We start from the raw sequence: 18,214 nt of genomic DNA, 5'->3' as shown, positions 1-18,214 counted from the left end.
TATTAATCTTTTCACCATACAGGGCTGGTCTAGATAGTGGGGATAGATGCTGTATTTCATTTCATTCCTTAATTTAGGGTTTAGAAGTGATTAGAGATATTAGTATTGATTATAATAGATTTGTATAAAGTGTTGTGTTTCTTTCTGTACTTATTATGTATTTCATATACATCCTGTGCTTATATATTTTGTTATATTAAAAAAGATCAAAAAAGAAAGAAAGGAGCCAACAGTGATTCATATTAAAATCCTGCAACTGTGGGGTCTGGACCCAAGATGGCAGTGCCTGTGTTTGGCAGCAGCCATGAGGAGCTGCAGACTCTAGGGAAGGGCATCGGCAAACAGGAACCTATCTCCCATTTGAGAAGGAGACACGGAGGAGACGACTCTCTGGGCTGCTACTGATTGTGGTCAAAGGACCCGCACCAGGCTGTGGACTGCTGAAGACTGGCTAAAGGGCAACCAGGTATCTGGTTGCAGGAGGGTGCCGAGGGCACTGAAGGTTTCCTGATCGTGTCAGAGGTTTGGATTTGGAGTTCGGGTTGCCGACAGTTTGGACTCGAGTCATTGTGCTGGCAGAGACTGCAGGAACACAGGAAGCAAATCCATAGACACTTGGTGACTCTGAGGGACTCCCTTTTGCTTCTCTTTCTCTATCAGGTGATTTCTGCTGATCATGAATCTGTCTGCCTTACGGCAGACTAAAGCAACTTTTGTGTAATATTACACCTGTTTTATTACATGACAATAAAGGAATATTGAATCTTGAATATTCAGGAAATAAGAAGGATGTGGGTCATGTACAAGCAGCAGAGTTCAGTTTAATTTGTATATCATGTTTGGGGCAGACATTCTGGGTCAGAGGGCCTGGTCTGTGTTCAAACTTCATTTTATAAAACCTGGAAGGACTCATCAGATCAGGAAGAATTCATTCAGAGAGAAGGTTAGTCAATATTTTGGGTCGGGAACTTGAGAAAGAATCCATGGGAGAGAAAGAATGGTCAGTGTTCCGAATTGGAACCCTTCATCAAGGCCCTTGTGCCCTCAATTAATGTTTCAGGATCAAGGCCCTTCATCAGAATACTGAAACATGAAATCTGTTTCCCTTCTTGCAGGATGCTGGTATTCTAGATTGCCTGAGTGTTTGCATCTTTTTTCTTATTTCCAGTGTCTGAACCTCTTTGGGTTTCAACTGTGGTGACCATCTGAATATGTCTCATTCCTCCACAGGCTGGTCCTCCTGACTTGCCACGGTTCGTGTTGTTCTGTATCTCATATGGTCTCAAGAGTATGTCATTGATAGTCTCCAGTCTTTCTGACTTATCCTCGGAAACAAGAGCATCTGCAGAGAAGGTAGTTAAATATCAAAGTTCATGTTTTCTTCCTCATTGTAAAGGTTAAAACCTTGTGCTTTTGATTCTTAGTTAATTTGTACCTGTCTCTTTAAGATAACTTGTTTGTAGTGTTACCATAATGACTATGATGTGATATGTCGTAATATCCGTTCAAACTAATGGCTTGCTTCTTTTTCTACAAGATGTGAAGGAAGGGTGAACACGAAAAAATTTTCTTTGAAATTTTGTATCTCTTAGTATTTTGTATCTCTTTAAATACCTTTTGTAACTCTATACATCTTTGTATCTCTATCATACAGTAAATGCTTTGTTATGAAAGTCTTGTGAAGTTATGCAAAATGTTTATCTGTTCTATCAATGACTTAAAACTATATAAAGTAACAGCCACAGAGTTTAATTTGTTGGATTAAAGAGATCGAAATTTGGGATATTGCAGCTCACACTTTGGAAGATGATGCTCTAAATTAGGATATATTAGAATAAGGCAAGTGTCGTCTATACGCATCTTTTTCACGGAGTTGGTTCTGGGGATAGCAGAATGAATATTCCTGTGCACTGTGCCATCACACACGCCCAGGGCAGCGACAGCATAGGTTAGATACAGAGTGAAGCTCCCTCTACACTGTCCCATCACACATTCCCAGGGCAGGGACAGCACAGGTTAGATAGAGAGTGAAGCTCCCTCTACACTGTCCCATCACACGCTCCCAAGACAGGAACAGTACGGGTTAGATACAGAGTAAAGCTCTCTCTGCACTGTCCCATCACACAATCCCAGGGCATAGACAACACGGGTTAGATACAGAGTAAAGCTCTCTCTACACTGTCCTATCACGCACTCCCAGGGCAGGAACAGCATGGGTTAGATACAGAGTGAAGCTCTCTCTGCACTGGTCCATCACACAATCCCAGGGCAGGAACTGCATGGGTTAGTTACAGAGTGAAGCTCCCTCCAAACTGTAAATGACTGTAATTTCAAGTATGGTTTAAATACAAGTTGTCTTATTTTCTCTTGTCATAGAATCCACAAATATCTGCATCTTTTCTTAGTCGCATAACATTCAACTGGTTTAATAGGTAAGAGAAAGTCTCTGAATTTTGATTTGGAGAAATTATTACAACTATTGACAATGTCAGATGTTGGTAACATTGAAGTCCATTCCTCAGTGACCGTGGGGTTTTTTTTAACTATTAAAAAAGGAAATTGATTAATACTTGAATGAAGAACTAATTGAAGAGTTTTAGAGGGTTTGGACAGGTGTAGTAAACTGAATTGCTGAGATCCTTAATTTTTAGCCAAAGTGGAACTTGGAGATGACAGATATCCTGCTATTTGTGGAGTTTGGAAGGGAGAGAGTTCCAATCTAGGGTGGCACAGTTAACGTATTACCGTGCCAGTGACCAGGACAAGGATTCGAATCCCATGCTGTCCGCAAGGAGTTGTTGCCTGTAAGGAGTTTGTACGTTTTTCCTGTGTCTGCGTGGGTTTTCCTCAGGGGCTTTGGTGTCTTCCCATCCTTAAAAAAAAATACACACTGGATTTGTAGGTTCATAGGGTATTTGGCGGCACACACTCATGGCCTGGACTATGTTAAATTAAATTACTGAACCTGGGTGAGTTATTCCAGCTATCATTCCATGAGTTGTGAAAGCCTAAGTAAATCTTCAAAAAGATCACAAATATATATACTGTTCAGCATCTGCATGATCCTTCCAAGACCTCAACTTTGAGAAAGGAAAAGTGGAGAAAGGATTTGTAACAAAATTCTACTGAGCCAACCACACAGTGAATCATTGTTTTAGTATGTGAAGTTCATTACCTCCTTATTCTCTGAACAGATGAATTTCAGCCCTATGTCAATGCTAGTCCAAAGTAGTGAAACCACTTCTCAACAATTGGTGCATAGGATTGCAGTTTCTGCCTCTTCTAGGTTCTCAAGAAATGCGGTGTGAATCTCTACTACTACCACCCTGTCAGGCTCTGATCCTGGGTCCCTTTTATTGTGGGCAGTAGAGTTCATCGTGGGTTATCCTGCATTTGTGTGTCATAAAGCTGAAACGTTGCAGTGCCACACCTGGTATGAGGATGTAATTACAGTGTGATGTTTACATAGTGATTTCCCATTGTACATGTCAGCAATGGATCAAAATTGCTTCCAGAGAGCAACCAGTCTGCCCAGGTGTGAGATTTAGCTAGTGTTCTACGGTTAATGCAGTGGTTAGCAAAATGCTCTTACAATGCTAGCAACCCAGGTTTGAATCCGGCGCTGTCTGAGAGGAGTTAGTACGTTCTCCCCATATCTACACGTGTTTTCTCTGAGTGCTTTAGTTTCCTCCCACCCTTGAAAAACATACCAGGGTTGGAGGGGGGGGGGGAGGGGGAAAGTTTGGAGGTTATTTGATGAGCTTGAGGGAGGCACAGGCTTGTGGGCCAGAAGAGTCTGTTACCGTGCTGCATGGCTAAATTCATTTTGAATGTAACCAATTTATTGTGGTCTCGTTGCAGGATGATGATTATGGGTTACAGGAAACCTCTGGAAACCAAGCACTTGTGGGAACTGAATGAGGAGGATAAATGTCAAGCCATTTATTCTAAGTTCGAGAAACACATGAACCAAGGGTTGAAGAAGGCACAGAAGAAGAAGCAAAGGAAGGAAAGTCACAAGGATGCAGAAGAAATGAATGGATTTAACAGAAGTTGCAGTCAAGATGTATTGGTTATGGTAAGTGAATCAGAGAACTTCACTTTCTTTCCGGTGCTGTATTCCACGGTGAAACTTAATTAATAAAATGGTTTAATTTGAGTAACAGACACTGCAGTGGATTGAAGTCACACTGAGCAGTAGTTGAGGGGTGAGACTTCTTAATTTTGTTGAATCTCAGGGGGAGATCAGTCCAGTGGAAATAGCTCTTTAAATCCTCGCATAAACACACAACCACTTGGTTGTAATTTTTATTTTGTCTCCACTCTGATGAAATATAACGTGATGGAATAGCGAAGTGAGCCATTTTGCAGGAAAGAATGAAAACGTATTGTATTATTCGCACACAGTGAGAGTATGAAATGTTGTGGTCCAAATGCAGATCCTGGTGCCTGTAGGATGTTAGCAGGTTATGAAAGCAAGCTATTAAGGCAACTAATGGATCATTGACCTTCATTACGAAGGATATGGATTATAATAGGGAAGGCTTCAAGCAACTTAAAGATGTCACCGAAAATTCTCGTAAACTTCTACAGGGATACCGTGGAGACCATTCTGGCTGGTTGCCTCTCTGCCTGGCATGGAAGTGCCAACTCTCAGGGCAAGAATAAACTCCAGAGGGTTGTTAACTTGGCCTGTGACATCACAGGCACCAGACTTTACTCCATTGAGGCGGTATCTTAAAAAAAAGCAGCCTCTATCCTCACAGACCCCACCACCCAGGCCATGCCCTCTTCTCAGGAATAATGTACAGGAGCCTAAAGACGAGCACTCAGCAACACAAGGACAGGTTCTTCCCCACTGTCATCAGATTCCTGAATAATCAATGACCCATAGACGCTGCCTTACTTTTCGTGCATTATTATTTTTACTTTTCTAACGTAATGTCATAAGATGGTTATAATAGGAACCTTTGCACTGTGACGCTGCCACGAAACACCAAATGTCATGACAATAAATTCTGATTCTGAACTTAATGTAAAATGCCAGTGCAGTTATGATGGGTAGAATGGTCTCCCCATGTGCAACAACCATTCTACCATTTGGTGATGCTACATCTGGATGACACTGTCCAGGTGTGCTCACCATACCCAAGGAAAGATCATGCTCTCATATCCCTTCTGTCCAGTAGAAGATACACGAGCTTGCAAACATAAACGTAGGAGCATAAGAGACAGGAGGAGGAGTTGGCCATCTGGCCCGTTGAACCTGCTCCACCATTAGATGCGATTTTGACTGATCTGATGATCGGCTCATCTCCACCCACTTGCCTTTTCCCCATATCCCTTAATTCCCTTACTATGTAAAAATGTATCCAATCTTGTCTTAAATATATTGACTGAGGTCACCTCGACTGCTTCAATGAGCAGTGAATTCCACAGATTCACCACCCTCTGGGAAAAGCAGTTCCTCGCCATCTCCATCCTAACTCTACTACCCTGGATGTTGAGGCTATGGCCCCCTAATTCTGGTCTCCCCAACAATGGAAACAACTTATCTATGTCTATGCCTTTCATAATATGTTTCTATGAGTTCCCCTCTCATTCTTCTAAATTCTACATCCTACTTGACTTATAGTTTAGATTTATTGTCAGTACATTCATGATATCACATTCAACCCTGAGATTCTTCCTGCGGGCAAGACAGAATTACCACTTACTGGTAGCGCAAAAACAAAACTGTACTTAAAGAGAGAAATGTAAACAAACTGCAATACAGAAAAAATGTTCAGTAATAAATATCATGTAAATGAGTCTCTGATTGAGTTTGTTGTTGAGGAGTCTGATGGTGAAGGGGTAGCAGTTGTTCCTGAACCTGATGGTGCGAGTCTTGTGGCACCTATACCTCTTTCCTAATGGTAGCAGCCAGAACAGAACATGTCCTGGGTGGTGTGGATCCTTGATGATTGCTGCTGCTCTCCTACAGCATCGTTCCTTGTAAATTTTTATCAATGGTGGGAAGAGTTCTGCCTGTGATGTACTGGGGTTTGTCCATTACCTTTTGCAGGGCCTTCTACTCAGGAGTATTGGTGACCCCACACCAGACCATGATGCAGCCGATCTGTAGTTTCTGACTTTACCCAGCATTGTGTTTTTGCATCAACAGAAGTATGCCAAGATTTCCATTGTCATACCAAACCTCCTGAGGAAGTAGAGGCGTTGATGTGCTTTGTTTATGATGACATTAGTGTGTTGGGTCCAGGAAAGATCCTCCAACATAGTGACTCCCAGGAATTTAAATTTGCTCATCCTCCCTAGCTTTAATCCCCCAATGATCTCGAGTTTTCTCTTCCCAAAGTCCACAATCAGCTCCTTGATTTTGGTGACATTGAGTGTGAAGTTGCTGTTAGTGGACCATTCAGCCAAGTTTCCAATCTCCTTCCTGGATGCTGACTCATTGCCCCTTTTTCTCAATTCACTACTGTGGTATCATTCAGTAAATTTGTAGATGGCATTGTGGTAGTACTGAGCCACACAGTCATAGGTGTAACACATTTCCCTACACTGTTGTCCTGTTTGTTTATTTCTTTCTGATTGTTGCATGACCTGCTGTATAAGTTGAGTTCAAGTTCATGTTTATTGACACATGTAGCAAGATGCAATGAGAGATTTTGTTTTGCAAGCAGTCCAATTAGACATCTCATATGTAGTACAGTAAGTAAAATAAAGTATATAAGTGTGGTGGTTAGTACAGAGCAAAGACAGCATCACTTTACCAGCGTGAGATTCATTCTGGTGTCTGATAATGGCAGGAAAGAATCTGTCCTTGAATTTGGTGGTTCATGATCTCATACTCATGAACCTTCTTCCTCATAGAATGGGGGTGAAGGGCATGTGGCCAGGATGGGATGAGACTTTGAGTATGATGGCTGCTTTTCTAAGACAGTGAGAGGTATAGATGGAATCAATGGATGGGAGAGGAGAGGTGTGTGATGGAGGAGAGATGGGTGTGTGTGATGGTCCAAGCCATGTTCACAACCCTCTGCAGTTTTTAACAATCTTGGGAAGATCAGTTCCCATCCCACACAGTGATGCACCCTACCAGGATGCTTTCAGTGGTGTACCTGTAGAGGTTATTGAGGAATGCAGGGAACAAGAGAGATTTCCTCAGGATGTGGAGGCGCTGGTGAGCATAGCACTTTATTGACTTGCTTGGATAGCACACCAAACAATGGCTTTTACTGTACATGTGACAATAAAATGAATCAATTACATTCAAATTTTGAATACGGGTCATAGGGACCTATCCTGTATGCGATCTGATGGATTTTCTGTTTCAGTTCCATATCAGAGTTGCTACAGTTTTTGGCCTATTCCAGACACACTGGACAGCCAGCTGCCCATTATAAGGCAGAACGGCACATTATATCCTGTCTGGGCCCCCTCTGGCTGGAGGGCATTAATATCAACCTCCAATTTCAATTAAACTCTTCCACCCCCGCCCCCATCGTCTTTCTTTTTCCCTCCCTGTGTTTCCTTTCCTCCAGCTCCCCATCTCCTACTCTTCTGTGTCCTATCAGAGAGCTACACTCACCTCCCTTCTCTCCTACCTGTATCCACCCATAACCTCTTGCCTCTTAGCCTGTGCTCCTGCCCGTTCCTCTCTCCTCACCCCCAACTTTTTTATTCAGTTATCTGCCCAATTTTTTGTTTACACCTGACGAAGGCCCCAGGCTCCAAACATTGGTTGCCCTTTACTTCCTGTGGATGCTGCATGAACTGCTGAGTTTCTCCAGCACACTGGTGTATTGCACTCGACCCCAGCATCTGCAGGCTTTAACTCTGGGCAGCTGCTTGGGTAATAGACTCACATCCTTTGTTGTATTGCTGACTGCACATTATTTTGATTCTCCTCCCCGCACCCCAATTAGGAAGAAAAGAAAAAGAAAGACGGAAGGAGAAAGCCCAGGAAGGAGAAGCCAGCATCAGTGACAGCACCTGGATGGTTGGTGCTCGCCTTGTTTAAAACCTTTTGGACCATCCTGCTCAAGGGCGTGGTTTTCAAACTCTTCCACGACATCCTCCTGTTCGTGAACCCCCAGCTACTCAAGTGAGTGGAGCCGCATGGTATTTGCAGCGCAGGAAATGAGTAAGAACCGGAGGCACTTGCTGGGTCAGGGAGCACTTGTGGAGGGGAGGCATTTCGGGTCGAGAGTGTAAAGGAGAGATATCCAGTATAAAGAAGTGAGGAGACTGGCAGGTGAGGTGGGGAAGGGGAGGTTTGATGGGCAGATGGAGCCAGGTGAGGGGAGCAAAAGATGGAGATAGCGACATAAGTTGGGAGGAGTTGAGACAATAAAGGAATGGAGATGAGGGCAACACACAAATGTGGCAGGGAAACTCAGCAGGTCATGCACCATCCATGGGCAGTAAAGGTTAACTGACGTTTTGAGTTTTGGCCCTCCATCAGGTATAAGAAAAATCAGGTTGGCCCTGAATAAAAAGGCACTTTCAGGTGGCTAAAATACCCCGATGTAAAGCTACATTTTATACCCCTATGCAGCTGTCGGGAGGCCACCTGAAAGCGCAGGAGGCACCTGCAAGGCGCACTTTGTAGCCCTCTTCCAAGAGGGATAATCGCAGGAGCACTGGTGTCCCCCTAGGCACTTGAATGCAGTCACCTTTAAGCGGCTGCTAAGGGGATGACAGTCAGCTGACGAGCGCCTGACAGCCCCCCTCCCCGCAGCCCCTACCCCACGGGGTGGCTGGCGCTGACAGCCCGCGCTGGCCACCCTAACATCCCGAAGGAACAGGAGCCGGAGTGCACTCTGAGATGCCTCCCTTGCAGCTTTCCCGTTCAGGTGGCAGCGCTGCGCTTTCAGCGCTGCCACCTGAACGACCATTCCACAGGTCTGAATCCAGTTCTGCAGGTGCATTCTTGGCGGAGAATGCACCTGAAAGTGGCTAAAATTAGGAGGAGGAGGAGGAGGAGGAGGAAGGGACAGTTGTGTCCTTTTATCTTGGACTATCCCATGGGAAACAACCTTTCTACATCTACTCTATCCATATCTTTGATAGGTTTCAATTATATTCCCCCCTCATTCTCCTAAATGGCAAGGAATAAAGACCAAGAGCTGTCAGACATTTCTAATATGATAACCCTATCATTCCTGGAATTATTCTTTTTGAACCCTCTCTAATCACTCTTGTGAACCTCTTTTGAACCCTGAATAGCCTAAAACTACTCACAGTCCTTGAAATGAGGTCTCACCAGTGCCTTATAAAGCCTCAGCTGGAGAGCACTTAACATTTAGGGCGTGAAAGGCCACTTGGTTGGCATGGACAAGTTGGCCTGAAAGGCCTGTTTGTGTTGTATGATTCTGTGACTCCACTAGCAGCCTTTACCCCAACGGAAATTTCCTTTCTCTCCCTCTCACTCGTCTTTTCAAATGCCTCCTTAAATCCTTCCTCTTTCATTAACCCTTCAATCATCCATCACTTTAAGCGACTTACTGTTGAGTTCTGTTTGATTGTATTCCTGTTAAGAACCAAAACACAGAGATTGAGAGGGTGTCCAATGTATCGTTAACTTTCCTCTCTCAGGTTCAAGGTTCCTTTTAATGTCACATAATAGTATTCAGATGCAATGTACATGGCATACTTTAACTTCTGTCTGCTGTAAGGCAGACAAAGAGTTACCATTAGTGTTACCTAGTGTCCCTTACAGTAAGAAAGAAAGAGAAGCAAAAGAGAATCACTTCAGAGTCACTGAATGTCCATAGATTTTTCTCGCAGCTTCTGGACTCCTATTTGATCCATCAGCAACCCGAGCTCCAGATCCAAACCTCCAATACAATTAGCAAGCTGTTAATGCTTGAGGCCCTTGGGAGCCCTTCTTTCCCTCAACACCCTCTTGAATTCCGTTCCGATATCTGGTTTCCGTGAGCCGCTCTCCAGCAGCCCACAGCCTGTGTGGGTCCCTCAGCCAAAGGCCCCTCACTGGTCCGTCACTGTGATCAGCGTCCCATGGGGTCATGTTCTCGGCTTCTCCTTCTCAATGGGGGAGGGGTGGTGAGAGTTCTTCCAGTTTCTGATGCCCTGCACTGGTCTGCTGCTCCCCTGGTGTCTGCAACCCCTCATGACCGCTGCCAAGAACAGGCGCCACTTAACTTTGGCACAGACCCCCCGCAGTTCCAGAATTTAAGTTCAAAAACACTGGCCACTCCTCTAACAGGCCATTTAACACCTGTACAGAGCCACCAGCATTAGTACCAGGCAGTTGGACCCTGCAGAGCAGTGCTGAGTCTCCACTCTCCTGGGTGGGCACCAGTGGCAGTGTTGCTGTTATGTCCATGGAGAGATGCAAAGGATGCAATCTTGAGTAAAGAAGCTGGAGGGACTCAGCAGGCCAGGCAGCTGAGGATAAATTTACCAAAGGCTCTCTAACCATTTCTCTCTATGGATGCTGCCTGACCCACTGAGTCCCTCCAGCTTCTCTTTGGCCCCTCAGGAGATTGGGGGGTGGGGGGGGGGGGGGTGGAGCAATATCAGCAAGCAGCAGATTTTTATTTTGATTTGTGCACCATGTTCAGCACAGACACATGGGCTGAAGGACCTTCTCCTGTGCTGCAGTTGAGCTCACCTGCAGCAGAATTTCCTCTCTTCATGGTTGCTCTTCCTTTTAGACCCCCAGTCGATATTAATGCGAGCAGAGGAAAGGAAAATCACCACAGCTAAACAAAGTGAAGGGAGGAGAGTCAGGGGTAAGTTTATGTAAGTTTATATGGAGAGTGGTGGGTGCCTGGAATGCGTTGCCAGGAATGATGGTGGAGGCTGGTACATTTAAGAAACTCAGACAGGTGCATAGATGAAAGAAAAATAAAGGGTTATGAGGTAGGAAGGGTTTTGTTTTATTTTGGTAGGAATGTATTAGTCAGCACAGCATTGAGGGCTAAAGGGCTTGTAGCGTGCTGTAGTGTTCATGTTCTAACCTCTCCCAGTAAATGAAGAGAGTCAGACAAAAATTTTAAAAATCAGTCAATGATAGCACAAAGTTTGATTGATGTGTTGATTACTTATTTATTATCCAAGAGGGATAATCTGACTTATTTGTGTTTAATTTTTTTTAATGCACAGGTTGATGGTTTCATTTACTGAGGATCCATCCATTTACACATGGAAAGGATACCTGTATGCTGTGCTTTTGTTTCTCTTGGCCTTTATCCAGTCTGTTCTGCTCCAGCAATACTTCCAGTGCTGCTTCCTGCTTGGAATGCGAGTGCGGACTGCCATCACTGCAGCTGTGTACAAGAAGGTGTGGAATCAGAGACCTGTCTGATACTGGGACATTGCGGCATAGATCAGAGAGATGATACAGTGGTTCATTAAGGCTACTGGAGGTGTAGAGGGGTGTGCCATTTAGTATGCTTCTCTCTTCTATCCTTTAAATAATCCACTTGTGAGAAGCTCGTCGAAAGAATCAAAGACTTGTTGATCCAAACCAAGGCTTTGATTCTTTCGACGAGCTCTACAATTTTATTAGCAAAAGACAGGAGCTCTTCACAGGTGGCCGACCAGTCCGGAATGATCCGACCTGGCTAGGGACACAACCCTTTAAGGCCCAGACAATAGGCGTGGCTTAGTTCTCAGCCAATCGCTGTAAGCACAGTCTAGATACAGTAACTCTATACACTATGTAGATTGGTGATAGATCTGTACTATCACAACTTGTTAGGTTCAAAGTGCTGATTAAGTACATGTTTTTGTTGTCGGGATGAATTAGGTGCAGGTTGTAAGTACAAATGGAGCCGACAATGGTTTTATTTAAAATTTCTGTGACCGTGGGATTCAGTGCCCAAAATGGCAGCCCCTATGATCGGCAGCAGCCACGAGTTGTAGACTCCAGGGGAGCAGAGGACTGGCTCAGGGAACCTCCCCGCTGCTGCTCCAGCCCTGTTGTCCCACGGCAGCCGCTCCAGCCCTGTAGTCCCTCACCGGGGGACTGTCGGCAGTGGGGAGAGTGACCACCTGAAAGTAGCTAAACTTTGCAAATTTCTGTAAAATAAGTTGATTAAAATTCAGAATACCAATATTAAAAGAATGCGCTTTCTTTCTTTCATTGAAATTGTTAGTTCTAGATAGTGGATCCTTCGAAAACTGGTAATATTTGGGTTTGATTATCCATGGGCATTCAGACATATGTGCATCTGTTCTGCGACTCAGCTGTAACGCGGTATGCAATCTTGGAACCCAACTACCGCGTTCTAATGAGGTTTTACTGTATGTAGAATACCTATATCTATATACCCATCTATCTACCTGTGTGTGATATATATATATATAAATATTCATCTATATATCTATCTATATATATGTGTGTGTGTGTGATTACTGTGTGCCATGTATTGTGTGTGTGTATGTGAATGTGTGCATGTGCGACTGAGTATGTGTGTGCATCCGTGTGTGTTGTGTTTGTTTGTGTATGCTTTTTGGTGTGTGCTTGCATTGTGGCCTGGAATAGCACTGTTTAGTCTGCTTGTATAATACAGTCAGATGATAATAAACTTGATCTTGTGGGCATTCCTTTCTTCTTCGACAGGCCCTAATGATTTCCAACAGCTCGAGGAAGGAATCCACCGTGGGAGAGATCGTGAACTTGATGGCCGTGGACACCCAGCGGTTTAACGACGTCACGAACTTCATCCACCTGCTGTGGTCCTCCCCGCTGCAGATTGTGGTTGGAATGGTCTTTCTGTGGCAGGAACTGGGGCCCTCAGTCTTGGCTGGCTTTGGTCTAATGATCCTGTTGATCCCCATCAATGGGGTACTGGCCAGTAAAAGCAGAGCCCTGCAGGTAACGAGTCATGTATCTGGTTGCCGTTGTCAGGGTTTCCAGGAAGGGGCTGCTAATGTATGTTTGCCCAGAGGAGCTCCGTGAATGCAAAGATTAAGTTGGTGGGACAACCCTCTCGCTCGAACTACAGCCAAGAGGTGAAATCCCACCACGTCAGTGCGGAAATTTAAATTCAAATGAACCTTGAATAAACAAATTAGAATGGTGTCGGCTCTGCTGTTTCTCGCGGTCTTGGGCAGAGCGATTTTCACCCAACCCGAAGTGGTGAATGATCACAGACTTACCCTGGGGAGTCTAAACAAAAGAGTACGTAGGTTTAAGGAGTGAGGGGAAACATTACAAGGGGGACCCAAGGGTCACCTTTTTCCATTCAGAGCGTGGTTAGTGTGTAGAATGAGTGGTAGAGGTGAGGACAATTCCAACAGTTGAAAGAAATAAAACCGAAAGTCTGCAGATACTGTGATAAGAAGTAAAAACACAATGCTGGAGAAAGTCAGTAGGTCGCACAGCGTACATATGCGCCTCGACTTACGATGGGGCTGCGTCCAAATAAACCCATCGTAAGTGGAAAAATCATAAGTCAATAAAGAACACAGAACCGCACCAACTGAACATCATAACCTAGCCTACCTTAAACGTGCTCAGAACACTTACCGTAGGCCAAGTTTATCAAAAACAAAGTCTATTTTATAATTAAATGTTGAATACCTTTTATTCCACACTGAGAAAAAAACATTTTTAATCATAAAATCTAGCACCAGCCAAACCATCCATCAGCTGTTGCACGATAACCAATAATGCCAGTCACACCACCGCCATCATGCGGTGAATAGTGAAACAATCAAACCAAGTGACTACTGTTATGGAGTCCAGGGGACCCCAAAAACCAGCAGCAATAAATATGCTCTATAACACGGGGTTATTTAAACAAAAGTAGTTTTTAAGTATAATTGAACAAGAAAACAGAATTAAACTTATTACTTAACCTACTTAACCAACTTAATCCCCCCCCCCCCCTAATACTAACTGCAGGTGTGTGTAATGTATATTTAAGATGAGTAAAGTTCTTTGGATCACAGTCCAATCTCACTGGTTGCAGGCAATTCTTGTACCGTGAACTGAAGTTAGCATTAACAAAATTCACCAGTCTTTGGTGCTTAACAGGCAAATGGTTACCACTCAGGAGGGTTCTTGCTGGTTTTCAGAGAGAGATTCCTTTTCCAGGACATCCGCAACTGATTCCTTCTCAATCAGTCTTGCTGATGAAACTTGCCCCCTTCAGGGTTCTCCACGTGATCCTCTTTCTTTCAGGTCACCTTTCAGACCACTAGTCTTCTCCTTTGACCAGGCAGCCTTCCAAAGCCCCCTGGACTGATTTCTGTGACTCCTTCTCTCTGTTTCACACCCTCCCTCTCTAAGAGCAAAGCTGTTCTGTCTCTGCCTGCAAAGATCACATGCTCTCCCAGGCCAGCTGAATTCTGCAGTGTTGTTGCTCTTTCTGCGAAAAGCCCTCTGCAAAAGTCCTGTGTTTTGAAATGTGTATGTGCAAGCTGCTCAGCAATTCCTCCCAAGCCACCTCTAAATACTCTGTCACACTACATACAGGTATTTTCATTAGAATGCGTATCTCTATCGTACCATCATAACTTCCAAAAATCGTAAGTCAAGCCATCGTAAGCAGAGGAGCATCTCTATATAGCAAAGATAAATATACATAACCAACATTTCGGTCTTGAGCCCTTAATCAAGATATGGGTTGATGAAAGGCTCAAGCCTGAAACAATTGAAAGACATTTTATTACACGGATAGGACAGAAACTGAGAGAAACGGGCTAAAAGCAGACACAGGGGGCTGGCTCAGGTTGGTAGTTTGGTCGGCATGGATTAGTTAGGCCACAGGACCTGTTTCCATGTTGTATGACTCTTGATATGAAGCACGAAAATCTGCAGATGCTGTGATTGTAGTAGAAACACAAAAATGCTGGAGGATCTCAGCAGGTCTCATAGTGCTCAAAGGAGGTAAAGATATACGCCTTGAAGAAGGGCTCAGGCCCAAATGGTCGGTTATATAAATTTACCAGCCTTGGACTCTGCGAGACTGGCTGAGTTCCTCTGGCATTTTGTACTTGTACTGTGACTCTTGTCAGCCATTGAACAAGCTGGTGTTGATTTATTGCAAAGTTGACTTTATGTTTCAACAGGTGAAGAACATGAAACACAAAGATCGGCGGATGAAATTAATGAATGATATTCTGAGTGGAATTAAGGTAAATTTCCTCAAGTGGGGCAGGTTGGAAGGTTGACAATAAATGGGTTGATGTGGATCAGGAGGGTGATGGAAGAAGGGCTAGAGAAGCTGACCCCCATGGAGGTGAGGATATCCAGCCACCAGTTCTCTGGAGTCAGAGAAGCACAGCACAGAAAGAAGCCCTTCGACCCACTGCTATCAGCTACCCTCCGACACCAATCCTGCATTAATCCCACTTTTTAAATTCTCATATTCTCATCTGCTCCCCACCACCCCTCAGATTCTATCCTTCACCTACACACTTGGGGCAATTAAATGGCCAATGCCCATGCCTCTATGGTGTGATGAAAACAGCACAGTCACGGGTAGAACCCAGAGCAGCCAAGGGGGGAATTGAACCCTTCTGTGAGGCAGTGACTCTACTAGCTGGGCTACTATGGTGTCTTGGTGTTGAATCACTGAACCTAGTGGATATGTTAGTGACCACAATGACATGACAGCAGATCACGACAGGCTATTTGCCACATAAAAGGTTCATGGACATACCACACTCCTGAAACAGGCCCACTATTCCATCGCGAGAAGAGATTACCAAGTGCATGCAAGAATGTGCTTAAAGCCTCTTTAGAAAAAAATTTGACATTCTCACATTCATGAGGGGTATAGATTGGGTGAACGCACTGAACCTTTTGCTCAGAGTAGAGGAATCAGTAACCGGGGGTGGGGGGGGGGGTGAGTGGTGAGGGCGTGGCCATGCGAAGGATCTAGACAGATATGATTGAGCTCTCCATGAAAAGTATTAAAAACTTTAAAATTAAGTGTTTTTTTACTAAAAAATGGATAAATCAAGTTAGAAATGAAGGCAGCCGAGGGAAAAAAAGTGAAGAAGTTTCTATGTAGCCAGGAACATCAAACAAAAACCTGAAAGGGAGTGGCACAAAAGTGGCCTCGGGACCGGTGGACCCCGACAGAGCTGGGGAGTTGGGACAAGAGCTAAATAATTTCCTGGAGAAGATGGAAACCTTGAGCAATCGATTTGCTGGAATAGAAAATGTAATGAGAGACATGACTCAAAAGATGACTGAAGTTAAAGAAATTGTTGAATACTTAATGGAAAGAATGACCCAAGCTGAAACACACTTGGTAAAAACACAAGATAAGCTAGAAAAGCTTTGGAGAAAGATGTGAAGCGATGGGAGTCAAACAGACAAGGTCTGTTGGACAAGATTGATCACATGGAGAATTTTAGCAAACAAAATAATGTCCGAATTAGTGGATTGAAAGAAGGAATCGAGGGAAGAGATATGGTGAACTTCTTTGAATCATGGATCCCTCAAGTGTTGGAAGAAGACAAATTCAGAGGAAAAACTGCATGTTGAAAAGGGTCACTGGACGCTTGGACCCAAGAGACCAAGCATTCAGCAACCACAACTGGTCCTAATAAGACTTTTGAGCTCCCAGGAAATGGGAGACAATTCTGGGAGCAGCATATAAATAAGCAAAATAATGGTCCACCCGAGATTGACCATGAAAAACTGCTATTTATTCAAGATTTTAATCCTACTTTGATTAAGCAAAGGTGGGAGTTTGATGATGTAAAAAGACCATTGCGTTCCAAAAACTTGAAATATTCAATGATATATCCCGCGACTCAGGGTCAAAAGAGCAGAAGGTAATTGACAATTTTTCAAGACTAAGAACGAAGTGGAAGACTTCCTGCGAGATTTATGAAAAGGTAAAGGTTGCCAAAGAAGGAGACTGTGAGGAATGTTTAGAATGGGACTAAGTAAAAGTTTTTTTTAAAACCATTTTGTATTTATTGTTGGAAAGTAAATTTTATTGAAATGTTCAGAGAGCTCAGAAAAGAGAGAAAACTGGGAACAGAAGTAGCAAGGTGGAGACTGTTCTAAAGAGGATAATGGCGTCGGGAGAGGAGTGTCTATAAAAGATGGAGCTAAAGGGAGGGGTTCTTTTTTGCGGGCATTTGGGGTTTCCTGTTTACATCACCGTCAGGGCAAGGCCATTGTATGCATTTTTTTTTAAAAGGAGAAAGACTACTATTATTATAACAAGCAAAAAGATTTTAGAGTTAAACAATATTTGTTTTAAAAATCAATGTGGATAGAATGTTAAAATTTATTAGTCTTGATGTTAATGGAATAAGTGGGTTTGGCACACCTAAAATAATTAAAGGTAGATATAGTCTTTCTACAAGAAATGCACCTTACCAAATTGGAACATGCTAAATTAAAAAGAGGAAGAGTGGGACAAGTAATATCACTTCATTTGGCTCAAAAACAAGAGGAGTAGCGATTCTAATTAATAAAAATATACCAATAATAATAGAAGAGACATTTACTGACCAAACTGGAAGATTTGTAATGGCACTTTGTAAAATTTACACAGAATCATGGACATTTATGAGCATGTATGCACCAAATTATGAAAAGATAGTTTTTTTTAAAAACAGCAGAGGGAAGACAAAATATACTGGTTGGAAGAGACTTTAATTTCTGTCTAGCTATTTAACAATGACAAGGGCAAAAGCTGCAAAAACGACTATCATTTATGAAGGATTTAATTTGATTTATATATGGAGGTAGATTAACCCCATAGAAAGAGACTACTCATTCTACTCAAGTTTATTGTCATCTGATTGTACAAGTACAACCTGACAAAACAACATTCTCCGGTCCTCGGTGTAAAACCACGCAGACGCGCAACCAGACGTTACACACATGCATTCAGACAATCATAATGCGGACTAGTAAATAAATATTGTTTTGTAAATATGAGAGTTCAGATGGTTACTGTGAGCTGTTCCTTTGGTCGTTCAGCATTCTCACTGCCCGTGGGAAGAGGCTGTTCCTCAGCCTGGTGGTGCTGGCTCTGATCCTCGTGTATCTCTTCCCCAATGGGAGAAGCTGAAAGATGCTGTGTGGGGGTGGAAGGGGTCCTCAATGATTTTGTGCACCGCCTTTGGGCAGCAGTCCCAGTAGATCATGTCATTGGTGGGGGGGGGAGGGGGTTCTTTAGTGATCCTCTCTGCCACTCTTATGATCCTGTAGATTGACCTCCAATCCATTTCTCTGCAGCAATTGAGAGATCAGTTGGTA

General features: G+C 43.6%; 1 protein-coding gene and 1 long non-coding RNA gene across 4 annotated transcripts in view; one reads left to right on the top strand and one right to left on the bottom strand.

The window, feature by feature from the left end:
• Positions 1-18,214, top strand: part of abcc2 (ATP-binding cassette, sub-family C (CFTR/MRP), member 2) — a 92,271-nt gene that overhangs the window by 23,341 nt on the left and 50,716 nt on the right. For all 3 annotated transcript variants that reach the window (XM_069900247.1, XM_069900248.1, XM_069900246.1), the window contains exons 6-12: positions 1,231-1,353; positions 2,377-2,432; positions 3,862-4,078; positions 7,929-8,107; positions 11,134-11,311; positions 12,596-12,850; positions 15,052-15,117. In XM_069900247.1, coding sequence (XP_069756348.1) covers positions 1,231-1,353; positions 2,377-2,432; positions 3,862-4,078; positions 7,929-8,107; positions 11,134-11,311; positions 12,596-12,850; positions 15,052-15,117 — 1,074 coding nt within the window. The remainder of the gene's footprint in view (positions 1-1,230; positions 1,354-2,376; positions 2,433-3,861; positions 4,079-7,928; positions 8,108-11,133; positions 11,312-12,595; positions 12,851-15,051; positions 15,118-18,214) is intronic.
• LOC138744323 (uncharacterized) lies at positions 797-3,416 on the bottom strand. Its single transcript, XR_011345443.1, has 3 exons — positions 3,176-3,416; positions 1,436-1,530; positions 797-1,342 (listed from the first exon to the last, which is right to left on the bottom strand). It is a non-coding gene; the product is annotated as an uncharacterized lncRNA (long non-coding RNA).

This window comes from Narcine bancroftii, chromosome 10 (assembly GCF_036971445.1).
Source record: "Narcine bancroftii isolate sNarBan1 chromosome 10, sNarBan1.hap1, whole genome shotgun sequence".
Lineage (NCBI taxonomy): Eukaryota > Metazoa > Chordata > Chondrichthyes > Torpediniformes > Narcinidae > Narcine > Narcine bancroftii.
The sequence above is the reverse complement of the archived record's forward strand: the minus strand, read 5'-3'. Positions and strand labels throughout refer to the sequence as shown.